This window comes from Panthera tigris, chromosome D4, assembly GCF_018350195.1.
Source record: "Panthera tigris isolate Pti1 chromosome D4, P.tigris_Pti1_mat1.1, whole genome shotgun sequence".
Taxonomy (NCBI): Eukaryota; Metazoa; Chordata; class Mammalia; order Carnivora; family Felidae; genus Panthera; species Panthera tigris.
Genome location: NC_056672.1, coordinates 56,884,850 through 56,903,686, shown reverse-complemented (window position 1 = coordinate 56,903,686; position 18,837 = coordinate 56,884,850). Strand labels below are relative to the sequence as shown.

Sequence of the window (18,837 nt, the reverse complement as noted above, 5' to 3'; positions counted from 1 at the left end):
AGCAGAACAGATTAGCAGAAGAGACAGACAAGAGTTAGCAGGAGATAGCACTTCATATCCACCCAGTGGGCCCATATAAAATATGAGGGCTGGGTGTGTGTGTGGATATTATCCATAGATAATATGGGGAAGGAGATGTAAACGTTTTAACCCCTGACCCCAGGCTGGAGTATAAGAAACCATTCAAAGGGGAGGTAAAGATGCTTGGGGTGGGGGGTAAAGCTCATACCATTATTGGGCCTGGAGGCCATGCTGCCCTCACCACCTCCCCGGGCTAGACTTTCTGCTCGACTGAGGCTAGATCTCCAGGAGCCCAGAGGAGGCAAACTTCCTGTTCCATGGAGACGGTACTCAGCCAAGGTCAGTATCTTCTGCTCCTCCTTCTGTGGCTGCTGCGAGGTGGCAGGCCGGGCAACAGGAGGACAGGAGTGGTTCCATGGGGGTGGGCTTTCTGTGGCTGTGGCCTGCTCTGGAGGAGGGGAGCACGAGGTGGAAGCAGAAGAATCGGTGCTGGGCCCAAAGGGGCCAGCACTGCGGATGGGGGAGTAGCTACCCAGGGGTGACGGCCGTGAGGTTTCTAGCTCAGGACCAGCTTTCCTGGCACCTCTGTTGGTGGCTGCCTGCGACTCCCCTGAGGGAGCTAAGGCTGGAACTTGAGCAGTGGGGGCAGCCAGTGGGGCAGGCTGCTGTGCACGGCCACAACCAGAGAGGCTGTAGAGCTGGGAAAGGCTGTGGAGGGCTCGGGCCTTGGCCAGCTGCTTGGGGAAGTGGTGCTGGAACACGAAGGGCTGGATGGGCAGCGTGGTAGGCCTCTGCTCCTTGCTGTAGCGAAGGACTGGTCGGCTCTCAGCACCACCTCCTGTGGCAACAGTGATGGAGAAGGAATCAGACAGATTTGCCCTGAGACCCCCATGAGAGGAAGTAAAGAAGCAGACAGATGATGCTCACTGGGGAGAGGGGAAGAGACAGGCAGCACCTGAATTGTAGGAATCGAATGGGGTAGGGGTAATCCAAGTTTGGGAATGTGACAATGCCCCTCCCATCTTTTGTAAAACTTTCCCTATTGTCTTTATGATAACTGAACTCTCTTGTACTCTTGGCTATTCACCCCTTCTTCATTTTCTTGACTTCAAGGGTGGATATATCTTAAGGCTCCATTCTTTGATCTCCCTTTACACATTCTCCCCTGCATTGTTCAAGTTCAGACATTCATACCCATGACTCCTGAACCTTCAGCTTTAGCCCCAACCTTCCCCTTGATCTCTGGATCATTCTGCTTTAGGATTCTGCTTTCACGTATTTTTTATTTTATTTTATTTTATTTTATTTTATTTTATTTTATTTTATTTTATTTTATTTTATTTTATTTTATTTTATTTGAGAGAGAGAGAGAGAGAGAAGCAGAGGGAGAGACAGAATCTTAAGCAGGCTCCATTCTCAGCACTAAGCTGAAATCAAGAGTCGGATGCTCAACCAACTAAGCCACCTAGGTGCCCCAAAGATTCTGCTTTCACTTAATAATTGCTATTTTAAAACAGTTCATCTATCACCTTTCTCCTGATGACTTTCTTCAGTCAATGGCAGAAACACCATTTCCTTTGTTTCGGAAGCCTAAAGAGTTGGAGTCAGAGTCACATGATCTTCAGGGTAAGATATTATTTACTTCAAGCTTTTGCTCATCATCACCTTTCTCTGCTAAAGCTGACTCATTTCATTCTTAAGCAAATCTAACCATGATATTTCCTTATTTGCAGCTGGGATCAGACTCCTGTCACCCCTATCCACCCCATTCCCACTTTTTCATAATCCTGGCATTGGAGCCTCACGGTCTTTATTTGCTCCCTCTACACAGAACGGTGGTCTCCAAGACTGATGCTCTCCTGTTCTTTCAGCCAATCTTCAGGTCAGCGTCTCTCAAGACATAGGGCTCCGAACTAAACACAGAACTCCAGGATACTGCATAGCCTGATGGTCTTTGTGTGTGTGAGCTACGCTTCTAATAACACTGCGTATACTGTAAACATATGGATGAACACAAGGTGGCGCTACAAGCACCTACAAAGCCTAAACCCCTGGGTGTGGCTCGCTAGCACAACTCTGGCCGCACAAGTCTGTGAGATAGGAATTAATATCCTTACCTGACAGATCAGGGTATTGGAAATTTAGAGATTAAGTCATTTGCCCAAGGTCATACAACTAGGAAGTGGCAGAGGTAGAACTCTGCCTAAGCCAGAGTCTGATTTAGGGGCCAACGTTCTCTTTATCACATTGCACTACACATGAAATGGTAGCCCTCATCTTTTCCCATTTATTTATTACTTCAGTGAGTCTTAAGGGGACAGTGATCACAACCCCATGGTGGGGGGGTTAGAATCATTCCTAAGGGACGTGTTCAAAATGTACCCTCCAGTAGTCATCCCCAATCTGTGCTAAGAGCAACCTTTGTCATTCTCCCTTTGCTTACTGTGCTCCAGCCACACTTCCTTCTGTCCTTAAACATGCCTAGTTCATTAACATCTCAGGGTCTTTTGCACTTGCTGTTCTGCCCCAAATCTTCTCATCATTCAGGCATCAGCTCAAACATCACTTTCTCAGTGGCGACCACCCCAGTCACAAGTCACACTCTATCTCATTATCCTGTTTTATTTTCTTTTTAACATTTAATCACTATCAGAAAGTAATCTCATTTGTTTATTGTCTATTACTCCTCATGAGGGCTCCAAAAAAGCAGGGTTTTTGAATTGTTCATTGATGTATCCCCAGTGCCTAGAATAGAGCCAGGTATGTAGTAGGTACTGAATGAATATTTGTTAAATGAATGAATCCCCACTGTCTCCCTTGGTTCAGTCTAGTCTCACTGCATCCAGATCTTCTTACATAAATCAGACTGCTTCCTAAAACACCAATTTTATCCCATGGCCCTACTGCCCACAGAATAAAGTCTAATCTTCTCAAACAGGTGTCCATACCTGCCACCAATTAGGCTGCTCTCCCCTCAAACTTCCACACCTGCCATTCTCACTGACACCACTCTCCCCACTCTGTCCCCAACTTTAAGCACACAGCTTTCCCTCCTGGGAATGCCTCCCTCCTTTCCATTTATTTAAATATCAAATTTCAAGGCTGAATGGACCCTGGCTATCAGATTAGGTATTCCCAACCCCAGCTTTATTATACCCCCTATATGAAGTATGTTTGTATTAGACTGTTTATTTCTACTCTTTAAAAATCCTCCCTAAGTCCCCAGGATAGGGTTTGAGGCAGAAAAGTAAGCTCAGAGAAGAAGGAGGAGCCTAACCTGGGGAGTGGGTCTCAGTTATGTCCCCAGGGAAAACAGACTAAGGCTTCACATTTTTCTACATGACAGCTCTTAAGAAAACTGGAGTCAGAGACCACGTTCATCCAAGTCTGCTGCTCTATAGGTGACATAGTCCCAGTCCCTCAGTTCCTTCTTAAAATGAAGCACCTAGAACTTCCAGGTGAGCACTAACTGGTGCAGGGAGTAGAGGACTATCAGCTTCTCCCTTCTGGAATCTATCAATGAATCCAGTCATTTTAACTTTTGGAAGGAAGCCCTTCCAAACTGCTGACTCATTCTGAGTTTGCTATCAATTAAATATCCCAAATCAATGGAAGTACATACCGCTCACCTGTCAAACTTCACATTGTTCCCTGCTTTTTTAATTTTGTTCTTTCCAGACTTGGTAAGATCTTTTTGAATCCTGACTCTGCTGCTCAGGATCTCAAAGAGATCTCTGCTTCTTTTGTCATTCATGAATTCTTTTGAATAGTCACTCATAGCAAAGAATCGAGAGAAGAGACCTGTGGTAAGTCACTGGAGACTTATGGAACAGAACAGCATCTCTATATGACAATCTTACCTGATAACAAAACAAACAACACTTTTAATGCATCTCTGACCAGGATTGGTCTTGCCCTAAGAATGCCAGCCACAACATCCCCTGTGCCTAGAGACACCTGCCAGACAGTACAGTCTAAGAAGGGAGTAGGTTCCAAGGGACTCTGGCCAATCTCTGCTGTTTCTGACCCCCCCTCTTCCCTAGAGACCTCCCTTTCCATCCCCACCGCAAGAACAGCTCCTCTGTGTATGTTTAGGAGTGTGAAGTCTTCTGATGGGCTGTGATTATGTTTTTTTAACCCATTTCCTTTGAGAAGCCAAGGGACCCCAACCTGAGGCCACAGCACAGCACATTCCCCTTTATCTCCCTTTCCCCTGCTTTATCTCCTCTTTCTTTCCAAACCCTCTGAGATCTGGCTTCCACCCTCACTGCTCCCAAATGTTGCTTTCAGGATTCTTCAGCCTTAATGTTAGCGACTTCACTTCAAATTTTGTTGAACTCTTTTTGAAATTTTCTCCTCATTTAGTGCATGTACCTTCACTCTCCCCTGGTTTTCCTCTAATATCCTAATTCTTCTCAGTCTCCTTGGGATGTTGTTCTGCTCACCCTTAAATCATTGTATCCTCAGGGCTCTCTGTCCTTGTTCCTTTTATAACTCCACACATTCTCCCTGGATGCTCTCATCCACTCAAAGCTTCAACTACCTCTTTTTTTAAAAGTTATTTTTAAAAATTTAATTTTATATACTTTTAATTTTTTCTTTAAATCCAAGTTAGTTAACATATAGTGTAATAATGGTTTCAGGAACATAATTTAGTGATTCATCACTTCCATATGACACCCAGTGCTCATCCCAACAAGTGGCCTCTTAATGCCCGACACACATTTAACTCATTCCCCTACCCACCTCCCCTCCAGCAACACTCAGTTTGTTTTCTGTATTTAAGAGTCTCTTATGGTTTGCCTTCTCTCTGTTTTTACCTTAATTTTCCTTTCTTCCCCTTTGTTCATCTGTTTTGTTTCTTAAATTCCACATATGCAACTACCTCTTTTATTCTGATGACTCTGATCACAGCCATCCCCTGACTCCCAGGATATCCTTTCCAATCTACCTTCCACCCAAACAACCAGTGATCTTTCTAAAACGCAAATGAAAACATGCTACTAAGCTGTTAAAAACAAACAAAATGCCACTTCCCTGATTAAATCCTTCAAAAGTTCCATCCACACCCCACCATGGTTATACCAAATTATTTGCAGTTTCTGGAAAGCATCAGGTTATTTTGCACCTTTGTAGTTTTATACAGACTACTGTATGAATCTAGAATGTTCTTTCAAGTCTCCACAAAGCCTATTCCTAATCGTCTTTCTAGACTGGTTTTAAATATAAATTATGTTAGCAGTCCTTTTCTGACATGTTAGTCTGGATATCCCTCTCATAGACCAGTACCATATACTGTCATCTCTGTGTTTTAATTATGTTTCCTTTTCTGTTTTCATCCTTAGTCTGTATTCTTTGAGGGCAGAGACTGTCCCTCATATCTATCACCAGCATTTAACACAGAGCCTTTATAAAATATTTAAATGTAATAAAATAAATAGGAAAAGAGAGGACCCAGGAGGCTTTAAAGGTCTAGCGACTGGTTTCAGACTCTTTGATGAGTGGCAACAATCACTGATCAAAGAATGGACTTCACTGACACCCAGTATGGTCTGCCTATTGGACATATCCCTTAAGCACTGTAAATTCCTAAATGTCCAAAACTAAACTCATGCCTTATCCCTTTTCCTATAAATCTACTTTAGTGTTTGAGGTCTCTATCCACGTACCCTCATCTTTCCAGTCATCCAGGCTTACAATCACAATCTTCTGTTACTTCCTTTCCCAATATATCAATTTCTAAATCCTGACTTTATCTCCTCAGTGTATTTGTTTATCCTCTATCCCTCCTTCCCCCGGTGACAACTGCAGGACATGACCTGGACTGGAAAGATTAATCTAGGCTGAGGAACCTTTAGTGGTTATGGATGGGGTGGTTGCCAGGGCCCTATCACTGAGGAAGCCATGCATATATCCTCATATTCTCCAGCTAGGTTCCTTACCGTCAGCTCTAGCTCTTGCATCCTTCTGTGTATGGCTGTTGGCTGGGCTCCCTGGGAGAGCAGGCCCTGGATCCATCAGCTGGGCCAGGGGGCCTTGCCCAGCAGCTCTGAGGCCAGTAGGTGGCATCTCATTGGACTGGGGGCCCTGACAGACCTGGGTGGACCAGGGCTCTGGGCCAACTAGGTCCATGCCTGGCCCCGAAGGCATGGGTGGTAGGCTATGGCTACAGCGAACGCCCTCATCCAGTGGGCCCACCCTATCTTGTTGGGCTTCTTGGATGGGTGAGAACTCCTGGGAGGAGTCTCCAATGCTCAGTCGAAGTGGCGGAGAGCCAGAGCCTGCAGCTTTCTTCCGGCCTTTGGCGAGCTCGGCGAAGGAGGTGACCCGCCTAGGCGGGGCGCCAGGCCCAGCGAGGGCTGTAGGACCCTCACTCAGGCGCACTGGGCAACTCAACATGCGTTCCAGTGAGCCCAGGCGGACAGGAGGGCTGCGCGCCAGGGTGCGATCACAGCTTCGAGAGCGCTGGCGTCCAGTGCTAAGGTTGGGGGGTGAAGTGTTAGTGTACACTTGCCCCTCGATCACAGCGGGGCCCACAGGAGCTGCTGCTTCCACTGAGGAACCCACTGCTTCTTGCTCCTCTGGCTGGACTTCTGGCCTCTGGAATAGGTAATACTCAGAGGGCTGGCTGGGGCCAGGGTCTGGACCAGGGCCTGGTGCCGGGCTTATCTTGGTGTGTTCCTCAGAGCAGCTGGTGATGGAAGAGCCAGCTGGGCTTGGGGATGATTGGGAGGACAGGTCACAGGTGACAAGTTTATAGTAATTCTGTGTGGCCACAACAAGACGGGCCTGGCTCTGGAAGCAGGCTGTGAGGTCAGCCACAGCTGGGCAGGGCTCACAGTGTGGGCGGTAGGAGTTGCAGTTGGCATCGAGCTCAGGAGACGAGGCATGAGGACAGCCATAGCTCCCCTCCCTTCCCCCACTGTCGGGGTGGTGGGACTCACAAGACATCTTAGACTCAGCTGGGGAGGGCTGCAGGTCCAGGTAGAAGGCGCCAGGGTCTGAGTGGCTGCAGAAGGAAGAGTTGCTGCAAGACTGTGGGGCGGAGTTGAGATTGGCACGGGAGTTGCCATGCATCTTGTTGTAGAGGGTGCTGAAGGTGACCAGCACACCGTCTGAGCTGTTGCAGGAGGAGTCACTCACATAGCCCATGGACTGGTCAGCCGCCTCAGACTGACTGGATGTGCTACTGCAGCGGCAGTGCTGAGGTCCTGAGCCTGAGCATCTTGGGTTCCTTGGGGATTCATCTGAACTGAGTTTCCATTCGTGATCAAAGGAAAAGCCAGAGGTATCACTGGCTCCACCCCCACTGCCACTCCCACCAGGTCCCCCACACTCATCCAGTTCCATGGTCTCCGCTTCCAGTTCTGGCCGGCAGCAGTGGCTGGTGCTACACTGCTGGGTATCCAAGGTGGCCACTGGCTCCTGCTCCTGCCCTTCCACTACTCCAGCCCGACTACGTGTTGCCCCCCATGGCCTGCTCACTCTAGGCCCAGGTGGTGGCAGCTGGAAAGGGGACAGATGTAAGGTGGGCTGACCAGCCCCATGCAGGTGGAAGGACTGCTGGGTGGCACTATCACCAGTGCTGTCATCATATAGGTCACCAAGTCCTGGCTCAGCCACACCTTCCTGTAGCAGGAAGGGATTGTGTCGTTTAGGGGCCCCGGGGCCTCTTCCATCCCGCACCCTACTCTTCGTGCTGTCTGCAGACCGCGCAGATCCCCCCGGAGCAGAGTGCAGACTGTTGTATAGCAGCGAGTCAGCTTGTCCTAGGTCTTGATCAGTCTGGGTGATGCCCAGCTCAGGTGGGCAGAAGGGATTGGATCTTGTGCTCCCACTACCCCCACCTGCCCCTCCACAGCACTGTCTGTCTGGGACTTGACAGTGCACCAGGGGGATGTGGTGGACGATGAGGGTCTCTCCAGTCAGCTTTGGGGGACTATCCATTCTGGAAATTTCGAACAAGGGCATCAACAGCACCAGACACTGCCCCCGGAGCCCAGTGGGGCAGAACACATTTCATCAGGAGAGCTTGGCACCTGGAGAGAGAGGGAAAGAAAGGGAACCTAATGTCACCTCCCTGGAAGTCAGGGACATGCCCTTCCCATAGCATTTTCAGGTGGAGAAGGGCCCAAGAGGAGAAAAGATTCAGAGTCAAGATGGAGCTTGATAACACAGCCCAACAGGACAGGGTACCCCACCATACTCTGGACTGCACAGGCCCAGCTCTTGAGCACCCCCTTCATTTTAAGTTGGCCATGCATCCACTTGTGACCAAAGGCAGAGCCCCTTTTAATGCCACATACGAAAATCTCGGGGTTCTCAAGGACAACACTTTCTAGTTTTCTTTCAAGGATGTGTTCTTAGCAGTAAATGATGACTAGTCCTGAGTACAGAAAAGTATGAGTAGTGACATAACTAAGAAAAATCATCTAGGATGACTGAAAGGGTGCTCAGCACTAAGGGGGATCCAGAGATGACTTAGTCACAGTTACAGCTTGCAAGCTTTCAGATAAGGGGAAAATCATGAATACTATATTATGTACTCACAGCAGTAAGCTATAATTTTGCAAGAAAACTATTTTTAAATATTCTCTATCATTTGCCCCCCTATGTCATCTCATTTTCTCTTCCTCTGAGCCCCAGAATGCTTATCCCTCTCTCATGGCTGTGGGCTAAGGATCCTTGCTCTTCTTACTACTGTTCTGGAGCTTCTTCTTCTTCTTCTTTTTAAAGATTTTGTTTTAAAGTAATCTCTATACCCAACGTGGGGGCTGAGCTCACACCCCCAAGATCAAGAGCCACATGCTCCACAAACTGAGCCAGCTAGGTGCCCCTGTCCTGCAGCTTCTTGAATACAGAGACCAAATTGGGCATCAAAGTGACTGAAAGTATGCTAATCTCTTCCTTCTCAATGCAGGGCGGGTGTCTATTTCTATCTCTTTTGTATCACTCAGGCACAACATCACATAAGACCTAGCAAACATGACAGGCATAGTACATTCTTGTCCAGCTCAGGGCACAGATCTTCTGAAGTGACCAAATTCTATCCAGTTTCAGCTCAGAACTTTCACTGTGGGGGTCTCCTAGAAAGTCTTCTCTTCCCAGTTTTTCTGATAGGCTAAGGTAAAGTTCTCTCTTGTTCAAGGTCTCCTGGCCCCAAGGACACAGAGCCCACTCTGAGCTTCTCCGGTCTGTTGGCTGGACTGTGGCAGAATGGCTTCCTCAAATTCTAGTCTCCTGTGCTATCAAGTTCAATCCTAACAGTCCTCTCTTGCTCAGATGCCTCATATCTAATTTCATTCATTTCTCTTCCTTCCCTTTTTATTCTTATCATTTTCCTTCCACCCACTATGAGTATAAATACCCCACAACCTAAGTTCTCCATCATTTAGTTGAATGCTTTATACCATCAATTTTTAAAATTTTAACTCATTTAGATTATAGGATCACAGCCCTTCATGTGGAGTACAGAAAAGATCTAGGCAAGTCACATATACTCAAGGACATGAAAAGGCAATAATAAATGAAAAGATTCAAGTGGCCGATAAATACATTTGTGAGGGATACAGTTTTAAAATATCATTATTTACAAACTAAATTACATCAAAATTAAAAAGTATTTACCCTCTTTTTCCCCCTTTCCTTTCGGAGAGGAAGACTTTGTTGGACTTCCAATCTTTTGTGAGTTGACTGGGGGTAGTAGATATGGGGGTAGTAGATACGGAGAAAGGCGGAAACTAGACAGACTAAACTGAGCTACAAGGTTTGAGTTATAGAAAACATGGGAATGAATATTTTTTACCTTGGATTAGGTGACGGTTTCTTCGCTATGACACCAAAAGCACAAGTGAAAAGTGAGAAAATAGATAAGGTGGATGGACATCATAAAAATTAAAAACCTTCATGCGTTGAAGGATACCATCAAGAAAAGACAACCCACAAAATGCGAGAAAATATTTACAAAGAGACTTCTGATCAAAATATATGAAGAACTCTTACAACCCCACATTAAAAAGACATATAACCCAATGAAAAACTGGGCAAAGACTTGCCTAGACATTTCTCCAAAGAAAACACACAAATGGTCAATAAACACATGAAAAGATGCTCAACATCATTAGTCATTAGATAAATGAAAACCACATTGAGATACCACTTCACCCCCAGCATGATTCCTAAGATAAAAGACAGACAATAATAAATGTGTGAAAATGTGGAGAAATTGGAACTCTCAAACTTTGCTGGAGGCATTGTAAAATGGTGCTACTTTGGAAAAATAGTCTGACAGTGCCTTAAAATGTTAAACATAGAGTTACCATACGTCCCAGCAATTCTACTCCTAGGTATATACTCAAGAGAAATGAAAACACATGTTCACACAAAAGCGTGTATATGAGGGGCACCTGGCTGACTCGGTAAAGCATGTGAGTCCTTATCTCAGGGTTGTGAGTTCAAGCCCCAATTGGGTATAGAGCTTACTCTATCTATCTATCTATATATCTATTAATTTATATTTTATTTTTTAATGTTTATTTATTTTGGAGAGAGAGAGCACAAGCAGGGGAGGGGCACAGAGAGAGGGAGACTGAGGATCCAAAGTGGGCTCTGCACTGGCAGCAGTGAGCCCCAGTGCAGGGCTCAAACTCATGAACTGTGAGATCATGACCTGAGCCAAAGTCAGATGCTCAACCCACTGAGCCACCCAGGCATCCCTATTTATTTATTTTTTTAATTTGGTTTTTCTTTTTGCTTTTCTTTTAAGATTCTATTTTTAAGTAATCTCTTCACCCAATGTGGGGCTTGAACCTATAACTCTGAGATCAAGTGTTGCATGCTCCACTGACTGAGCCAGCCAGGCACCCCAGTGTAGTGCTTACTTTAAAAATAAATAAATAGGGGCACCTAGGTGGCTTAGTGGGTTAAGCATTCAACTCAAGCATTGATTTTGGCTCAAGTCATGATCTCATGGTTAATGAGACTGAGCCTTGCATCAGGCTTTGCGCTGACAGTGCAGAGCCTGTTTGGGATTCTCTCTCTCCCTCTCTCTCTGTCTGCCCCTCCCCTGCTCAGTCTCTTACTCTCTCTCCAAAATAAGTAAATAAACATTAAAATGAATAAATAAATATATAGATAAAGCTGCACCAAAAAAACGATGTTAAAAAAATAATGTGATATATACATACAATGGAATACTATTTAGCAATAAAAGGAATGAAGTGGTGATCCGTGCTACAACATGAATGAACTTCAAAAAGTAAAAGAAGCCAGTCATAAAAAGCTTTTTTGTATGATATAGGATTCCATTTACATGAAATTTCCAGAACAGACAAACCCACAGAAGCAGAAAATAGATTAGTGGTTTCCAGGGACTGGGGGACTGGGGAATGGGGAGTGACTGCTAACAGGTATGGAGGTTCTTTCTGGGGTAATGAAAATGTTCTGAGATCAGACAGTGGTGATAATTATGAAAGTCTGCGAGTAAAATCAAAACTACAGAATTTTATGGTATGTGAATTATACCTTAACAAAGCTGTTATTTAAAGCCTTTTTTAAAAATACACACAAAAGGTTAGGAGTTATGAGGTCAGGAGGGGTGAGGAAGGGAACCAGTGTTGAGCAGTGGAGGGGATGGGGCATTTGCAGAAACAAGTTGAGAACAAGAAAAGAGAAAGAGAGCTGCCTTAAAGTATGGGATTTTATAGAGAGAAATAAAGAGGATTTTTAGGAAGTTTAGCTATGAGGTACATGAGATAATTTTCTCTTTACTCCTTCATATCTCTTCCTTCACCAAGAAAACTTGGGTTCAAATATATATGCCACAAGGATAACAGAAAGTTGGAAACAACCTGAAATTCCAATAATAATCAATCAACAAAAAAGAAAAGAGCAGGGGTACCTGGGTTGCTCAGTCAGTTAAGTGTCCAACACTTTTTTTTTCTTAATTTTTTAATGTTTATTTATTTTTGAGGGGGGTGGTGCATATATAGAGGGAGACACAGAATCGGAAGCAGGCTCCAGGCTCCGAGCTGTCAGCACGGAACCAGATGCAGGGCTTTAACTCACAGGCCCAGAGATCATGGCCTAAACCAAAGTCGGACACCCAATTGACTAAGCCACTCAGGCACCCCAAGTGTCGCTTGATTTTGGCTCAGGTTTCTCTCAGTTGGTAAGATCAAGCTGTGTTGGGCTCTGCACTGACAGTGTGCAGTCTGCTTGAGATTTTCTCTCTCCTCTCTCTCTGCCCCTTCCCTTTTCATATGCTCGCACTCTCTCTCTCAAAGATAAACTTAAAAATTTATCTATTTATTTATTTATTTATTTATTTGTTTGTTTGTTTGTTTTTAAAGAATTTTAAAAATGATTTTATTTTATTTTTTTGAGAGAGAGGGAGATGCACAGAGAGAAGAAGAGAGAGAATCCTAAGCAGGCTCCATGCTGTTAGCACAGAGCCCAACACAGGGCTCAAACTCACTAACCATGAGATCATGACCTGAGTTGAGATCAAGAGTTGAATGCTTAATCGACTGAGTGACCCAGGCACCCCTGGAAAAAAAATTTTTTTTAATAAAAAAGTAAGAGCAGAGTAACATTAAAATATGTCAATGTGACCACTGACTTGGGAAAACATTCACAAAATATTAGGTGAAAACTGCAAACTACAAACAGTAAGTACGGTATGACACCATTTTTAAAAATAAATATATGTCTATATGTGTCTTAGTCTGTTGAAGCTGCTATGACAAAATATCTGAGACTATGTGGCTTATAAACAGCAGAAATTTATTTCTCATAGTTCTGGGGGCTGGGAAGTCTAAGAACAAGGTGTCAAAATGGCTGTGTTCTGCCCTCTTCCTGGTTCATAGCTGGCACCTTCTAGCTGTGTCCTCATATGGTGTAAGGGACAAGAGATGTCTCTGGAGCCTGTTTTGTAAAAGCAGTAATATCATTCATGAGGGCTTTGCCTCATGAAGTAATCACCCCAAGGCCTACCTCTTACTATCATTACCTTTGTGGGTTAGGGTTCAATATATGAATTTGGGGGGACACAGACATTCAGACCATAGCAATATGCATGAAAGAAAATCTGAAACCATATACAACAAGATGTTAATAGTTCTTATCTATGTTGAGTGATTTTAGATTATTTATAAGTTTACCCTTTTGGTATTAACTGTATTTCCTAATTTGTATGTAATATATATCTATTATGTATGTAATTTAAACGGTTTTATTTCCTTTAAACAACATAGATACCACAGGTTCAGGGCTTGGAGAGGGGGTCTTCCCCTTATAGATAGTACTAGGTTTCCCCAAGGTCCAGGCTATCATCTGAGGTCTGGACTGAAGGAGCTATCTTGTACATATAGCAGTAATTTTAGGAGTACCTATGGGTTACAGCCATCACTTGATCTTCAATGAATATCCAGCCCCCCTATATTTTTTTAATTTAATTTTTTTTTGAGAGAGAGAGAGAGAGAGAGAGAGAGAGAGAGAGAGAGAGAGAGAATGCACATGCTCGTGAGTGTGTGAGAGCAGGGGAGCGGCAGGAGAGGGAGAGAGAGAATCATAAGCAGGCTCCATGCCCAGCATAGAGGCTGACCTCAGGAACTGTGAGATCATGACCTGAGCCGAAATCAAGAACTGGACGCCTAACCAACTTAGCCACCCAAGCGCCCCGACCCAACCCCACCCCCCTTTCAAACCACCATTTTCAAGCGGTATTCACAAATATACAAACATAGAAACTTGTGATTCTGATCCACAAAACTATTATTGAGTCATACATGCTTTGAAATGGAAAAACATAGTGATACACAGAGTCTAGAAGGCTGATCCTCTAAACCAGAGATAGAGAATAAATGGATAATGGAAGATGATGAAGAATCTGTACCTGGAGGGTGCAGAGAGTTATATTATACCGTTATGTTTACATATCTGTCCCCCAGGCTAGAGTGTAGCTTCTTGAGGTCAAAACCTGTGATACAGTCAACTCTGTGTCCCTGGAACTTATACACAGTGCTTGGAACATGGTAGGTGCTCGGTTATTTGTGGACTCCTATTTTACCCATTTATTTTTTTTTAATTAAAAAAATTTTTTTCCTAATGTTTATTTATTTTTGAGAGAGAGAGAGTACAAATGGGAAGGGCAGAGAGAGAGGGAGACAGAATCTGAAGCAGGCTCCAGGCTCCAAGCTGTCAGCACAGAGCTGGACATGGGGCTTGAACCGACAAACCATGAGATCATGACCTGAGCTGAAGTCTGCCACTTAATGGGTTGAGCCACCCAAGTGCCCCTATTTTACCCATTTAAAAAACTGACTTATCTTTTTATTATTGAGTTGTAGGGGCTTTTAAATTTCCTTTATCAGACACATGTCTTGAGAATATTTTCTCTCAGCCTGTGGCTTGCCCATTTGTTTTCTTTAAAAACATTTTTTTTAATGTTTATTTATTTTTGAGAGAGAGAGAGAGTGTGTGAGTGGGGAAGGGGGTAGAGAGAGAGAGGGAGACAGAATTCTAAGTGGGCTCCAGGCTCTGTGTTGTCAGCATAGAGTCCAATGCGGGGCTTGAACTCAAGAACTGTGAGACGCTTCACCGACTGAGCCAGCCAGGAGCCCCTGCCCATTTGTTTTCTAAATAGCGTTTTTTTTTTTTTTTTTAAGTTTATTTATTTACTTAGAGTGCATGTGCAGGGGAGGGGCAGAGAGAGAGAGAGAGGGAGAGATAGATAGAGAGAGAATCCCAAGCAGGCTCCACACTGTTAGCACAGAGCCGGACTTGGGGCTCAAACTCACAACCATAAGATCATGACCTGTGCTGAAATCTACAGTCGGATGCTTGACTGACTGAGCTACCCAGGTGCACCTTCATGGTGCTTTTTAATTAATGGAAGTTTTTAATTTTATCAAATCCCATTTATCTTTTATGGTTAGAGCCTTCTGTCCCATTTAAAAAATCTTTGCCTATCACAAGATCATAAAGAAATTTTTCCTTTTTTTTTCCCCCCTGAAAGCTGTATAGTTTTAGCTTTTACATTTAGGTTTTGTTGAATCCTATTTTAACTGTAAAGCTCTATCACTGTTTGATTCATTTTATATTTTTGTATCTTAGAAAAGGTCTTATTCCTTTCTGATTTCCACACAACCAAGGGGGATGCCTGCCAATATTTCTTTCACAGACAACTCTAGCTCAGTCAACCGAGGTGACGTACTGCAGGCATCCCATGAGATTTTGTATTCATGCCCCCTCTCCTGAACTTGCACATTTTTGTAAAGCACATTTTTTTTTACATGTCACCTCACTGATCCTCACAACAACTCACCAAAGTAGGCAGAGCCACTTCCATTTTAAAAAACAAGGAAATTGACAATCAAAAACAAAAGGACTTGTCCAAGATCATTCAGTGAATAAATGACAATTAGACAGGACTCAGGATAACTTAACTTTTGTGAGTTAAGAATGTAATGAGAGTATACTATACATGTGACTTTATTTCAAACACAACACAACACACACCTCTTAGACTTCTTTCTTGGGAATGACTTGTTCTATAACAATACAAGTTTAATACTGTGGGCCATGAGCTCTAATAAATTTGAAGAGAAAACAATAGGGTAGAAGAGCTCATTGCAGATCCCCTCTGCACCCTGATTAAATGGAGAGACATGGGAGATGATGATGGGGAAGGAATAGAGAATCCAGAATAGGAAGAGAGTGAAAGAAAGCTCTCAGAAGACGGGCCCAATAGCTATGCCTAGTAGGAAGATAGTGGTTGGGTTCAGCCAGCATAAAGTTATGAAGTCTAGCTCTCCAGAATCAGGGAAAGCTTTCCATGAGAGCCCTTTTCCTGGCCCCCATCCCAAATGGATGTCTCTTGGCCTAACATAATAATACTATTTATTAGTGATCATTCACTGAGCTCTTACATGCCAGGTGATTTACATATGTCATCTCTAGTTCCACTATGATCTTTTAAAGTAGGCACAATCATTCCCACTTCACAGATGAGAAAACTGAAGCTTAGCAAGAGTAAATCGTTTGCCCACAATTACACAACTGAGATGGAACAACACAAACCCAGGTCTGCCTAACTCCTAATTCTTCCTACTACAACAGCCTCCCAAAGAAAATGTTCAGGGGCCACACCCTTTTCCGAAAGTACCGGCATTTATTCTGCTACTATAGCAGCTGCTTCCTACCTTTCCTGTATAGGCCCACACTTGAACCTCCACTTACATAATTTGGATTTACCCACTTCTCTATTCTCTGAACCGACAGTCCCTTTTATATTACCACCTCAGTAATATGAGTGTTATTAAACACTCTTCAATCCACTCCTGTCTCAGTTCCCAGCCCTCACCTTCCTGCCCCATTTATAGTCCCCAAGGCCCCTTTTCCCTGTTCTGTAGTTCACATTCCTAGATGCTTCCTGGGAACTAACACCCTCCCTCCCGCAACTTCCCAGTGTATTTGCCAACCACATATTTGCACAATGTGGAACTACTGACTCCTTTTAGCATATGTATTTGAATCATTCACCAAGGTGGTCAGTGGAAATGGGAATTTAAGGAACTCTTTCTATCTGCTCAGCAATAGGTCAACTCTGGGCAGGAGAATGTTCTAAACTCCAGAAGAAAGGTTTCCCCTGTCTTTGGTCATCAGCATCTTTCTGCCAGTCATAAAACTCTTTTCCTCTTTTCTTGGCCTCCTGAAGGAAGACTGGGAAGACAGCAGTATTCAGTTGCTCTTCTCTAACAACCTGACCTTGATCTGTGGCCCGATGAGGAGCGTCAATAGCACTGATAACTGTTTTCCTGTCTGAGTCTTCTCTTGGGCATGACTGAAGGGAAGAGACAAAGAGGGTGGATTTGGGAGGACCAGCTTATGCTTAGGTCTCTTCCCGATAGGAATCTACGTCTGTATAAGGAGACTGATTATAACAGGTCAGGTGCTGTAGGCATTACAGTGACTGCCTCCTCACATTCCCCCTCCCCCAATATACTATAGAGCCTCTTGGTCAACATTCTTTCTTATTCCATCCTTACCTGCAGCCTGGTGGCTCCATGGCAACAGAAGATATGGTATGCGTGTCTATGGGCATGTATGTTTATGTATGGAGGAAAAGAACGGGTTGGATGCTTCCCAGCCCTTCCTCTTGAGAACTGCTTGGATCCCTGCATATTCTCCATCATAAACTTACAATAGCTTTAGGGGTGTCTCCTCCCATTAAGTCTTTGTTCCTAGATCTGACCCCCCTTCACCATGACCCATACTATAGCAGCCTCATTAGAAACGCCAAGAAAAGAGGGGATCTTCTGTTGCTTGACAAAATAGCATTAGCCCAAGCCTCTGCACCACAGCCCAAATGTATGCATGGACGAGCTCATCTAATGTTTGCTCTCATGCTTGCACTCTCTCTCTCTTTGCTCTCTTTCTTTCGGAAGGACAAAGCCAACCCTCAGAAGCCGGGGTCCAAATGTGCTGATCGGTTATCCTAGCGTCTCTGCCCTGCCCCTCCCCCAGCTCCGCTAAGCCATACCTCTGTAAGGAGCCTTGAGCTGTACCCGGAGGCTTCTGTTCCTTTTGCACTGCAACCAAGCTCTACCTCGACAGTTCCAGCTGAGGCATTGTTCCACGGGACCACACAGGGGGAAATGAACCGATTTCCTAAGATCTGATTTCTGCTAATACAATGGCATCGTTGCTAATGCAGGGAGGCTGCGCAATCCCAGCCCCAGTATCCTTGCTGCTGCCGCTGCTACTGGTGCTGCGGTGACGTTGCTGCTAAGGGAAGGGGGAAGGGAAAGGAGCAGGCATGCCCACAGTACAGCCACTCAGCCTCCCTCCCTGTCAGTCCCTGTGGGCCCTTTAGCCTAGGGAAGGGGGAGGGGAGAGAAAGCCACAGAGGGCAGCTAGGGCTGGAAGACTGAGAACTCTCAAGGCAGCAAAGAAAATTAGACCCGAGAGCTGGGTCTAGCTTCTCTCTTGCTCTTAGGAGTCTCAGGGAAAAAGTCTGGGCAGAGCCTTAGAGCTTCCTTCCTTCCTTTAGGCCCCTCCTTTTAGATCTTAGCCAGAAACCTCTCCCTCCTCTCTTCACCCACTCTGAATGACTCCTTGTTTTCCAGCTTTTTCCTTTCACTAGGATTCCAGACTAGCCTCAGGGCAGAGCAGCCATCCTGGGAGGGGGTTTCTGAAACCTTGAAGGGAGGTTTCAGGGACCAGGCATCATTCTGTCAGCAGGTAGACTCTTTGTGTATCCCAGCTAGATTCAGCACTAGGCTTTCTAGGGTGTGCCTCTTCAGAGAAATGCGGTCTGTCTCAGAAAAAAGAGAGACTGGGCCATAGGCAGGCTTCTATACACAGGGTGGTAGTGAGCCTTAGGACCGAGTTGGGCACAGGTCCCTTCCTAACACAGAGTCTGATTCAGTTCCTTACATCTTCAGAGGTTCTTTTAGCGTGGCCGGAACAAAACCTTCTCCCTTCACCTGCATCAGGTTTTGGTCAAGTGCCTGCCGGGTGGCGTCCAGCTGAGCCAGTGGTGAGGCAGAATCCATTTGACCAGGCTGAGGGGCCAGGAAGCTTATTTTCCTAGGGAAAGGAAGGCTAAGGAAAGGGAGAGGTCTTCCCTCTGCCAGAGAAAAATCTCAGTTCTGCCTGTAGGTCTACAGAGCCCTTCACCCCTTCCCAGCTCCACTTTCCTCAGGTTCTGGGCCAGTTCTGTGGGAATCAGTAAACAGTGGAGAAGCTACAGCCAGAGCCAGTTGTACAGTAAGCAGCAGCACTGTCTGTCTACTTCAGGTCACTGCCCCCTGC

The 18,837-nt window shown here is 44.9% G+C and overlaps 1 protein-coding gene across 3 annotated transcripts in view; it reads right to left on the bottom strand.

Annotated features, from left to right (window-relative positions):
* RUSC2 (RUN and SH3 domain containing 2) overlaps positions 1-18,837 on the bottom strand; it is a 65,814-nt gene that overhangs the window by 5,264 nt on the left and 41,713 nt on the right. For all 3 annotated transcript variants that reach the window (XM_042963280.1, XM_042963279.1, XM_007076510.2), the window contains 2 exons: positions 5,964-8,060; positions 230-859 (listed from right to left, as the gene is read on the bottom strand). In XM_042963280.1, coding sequence (XP_042819214.1) covers positions 230-859; positions 5,964-7,992 — 2,659 coding nt within the window. In that variant the 5' untranslated portion in view covers positions 7,993-8,060. The remainder of the gene's footprint in view (positions 1-229; positions 860-5,963; positions 8,061-18,837) is intronic.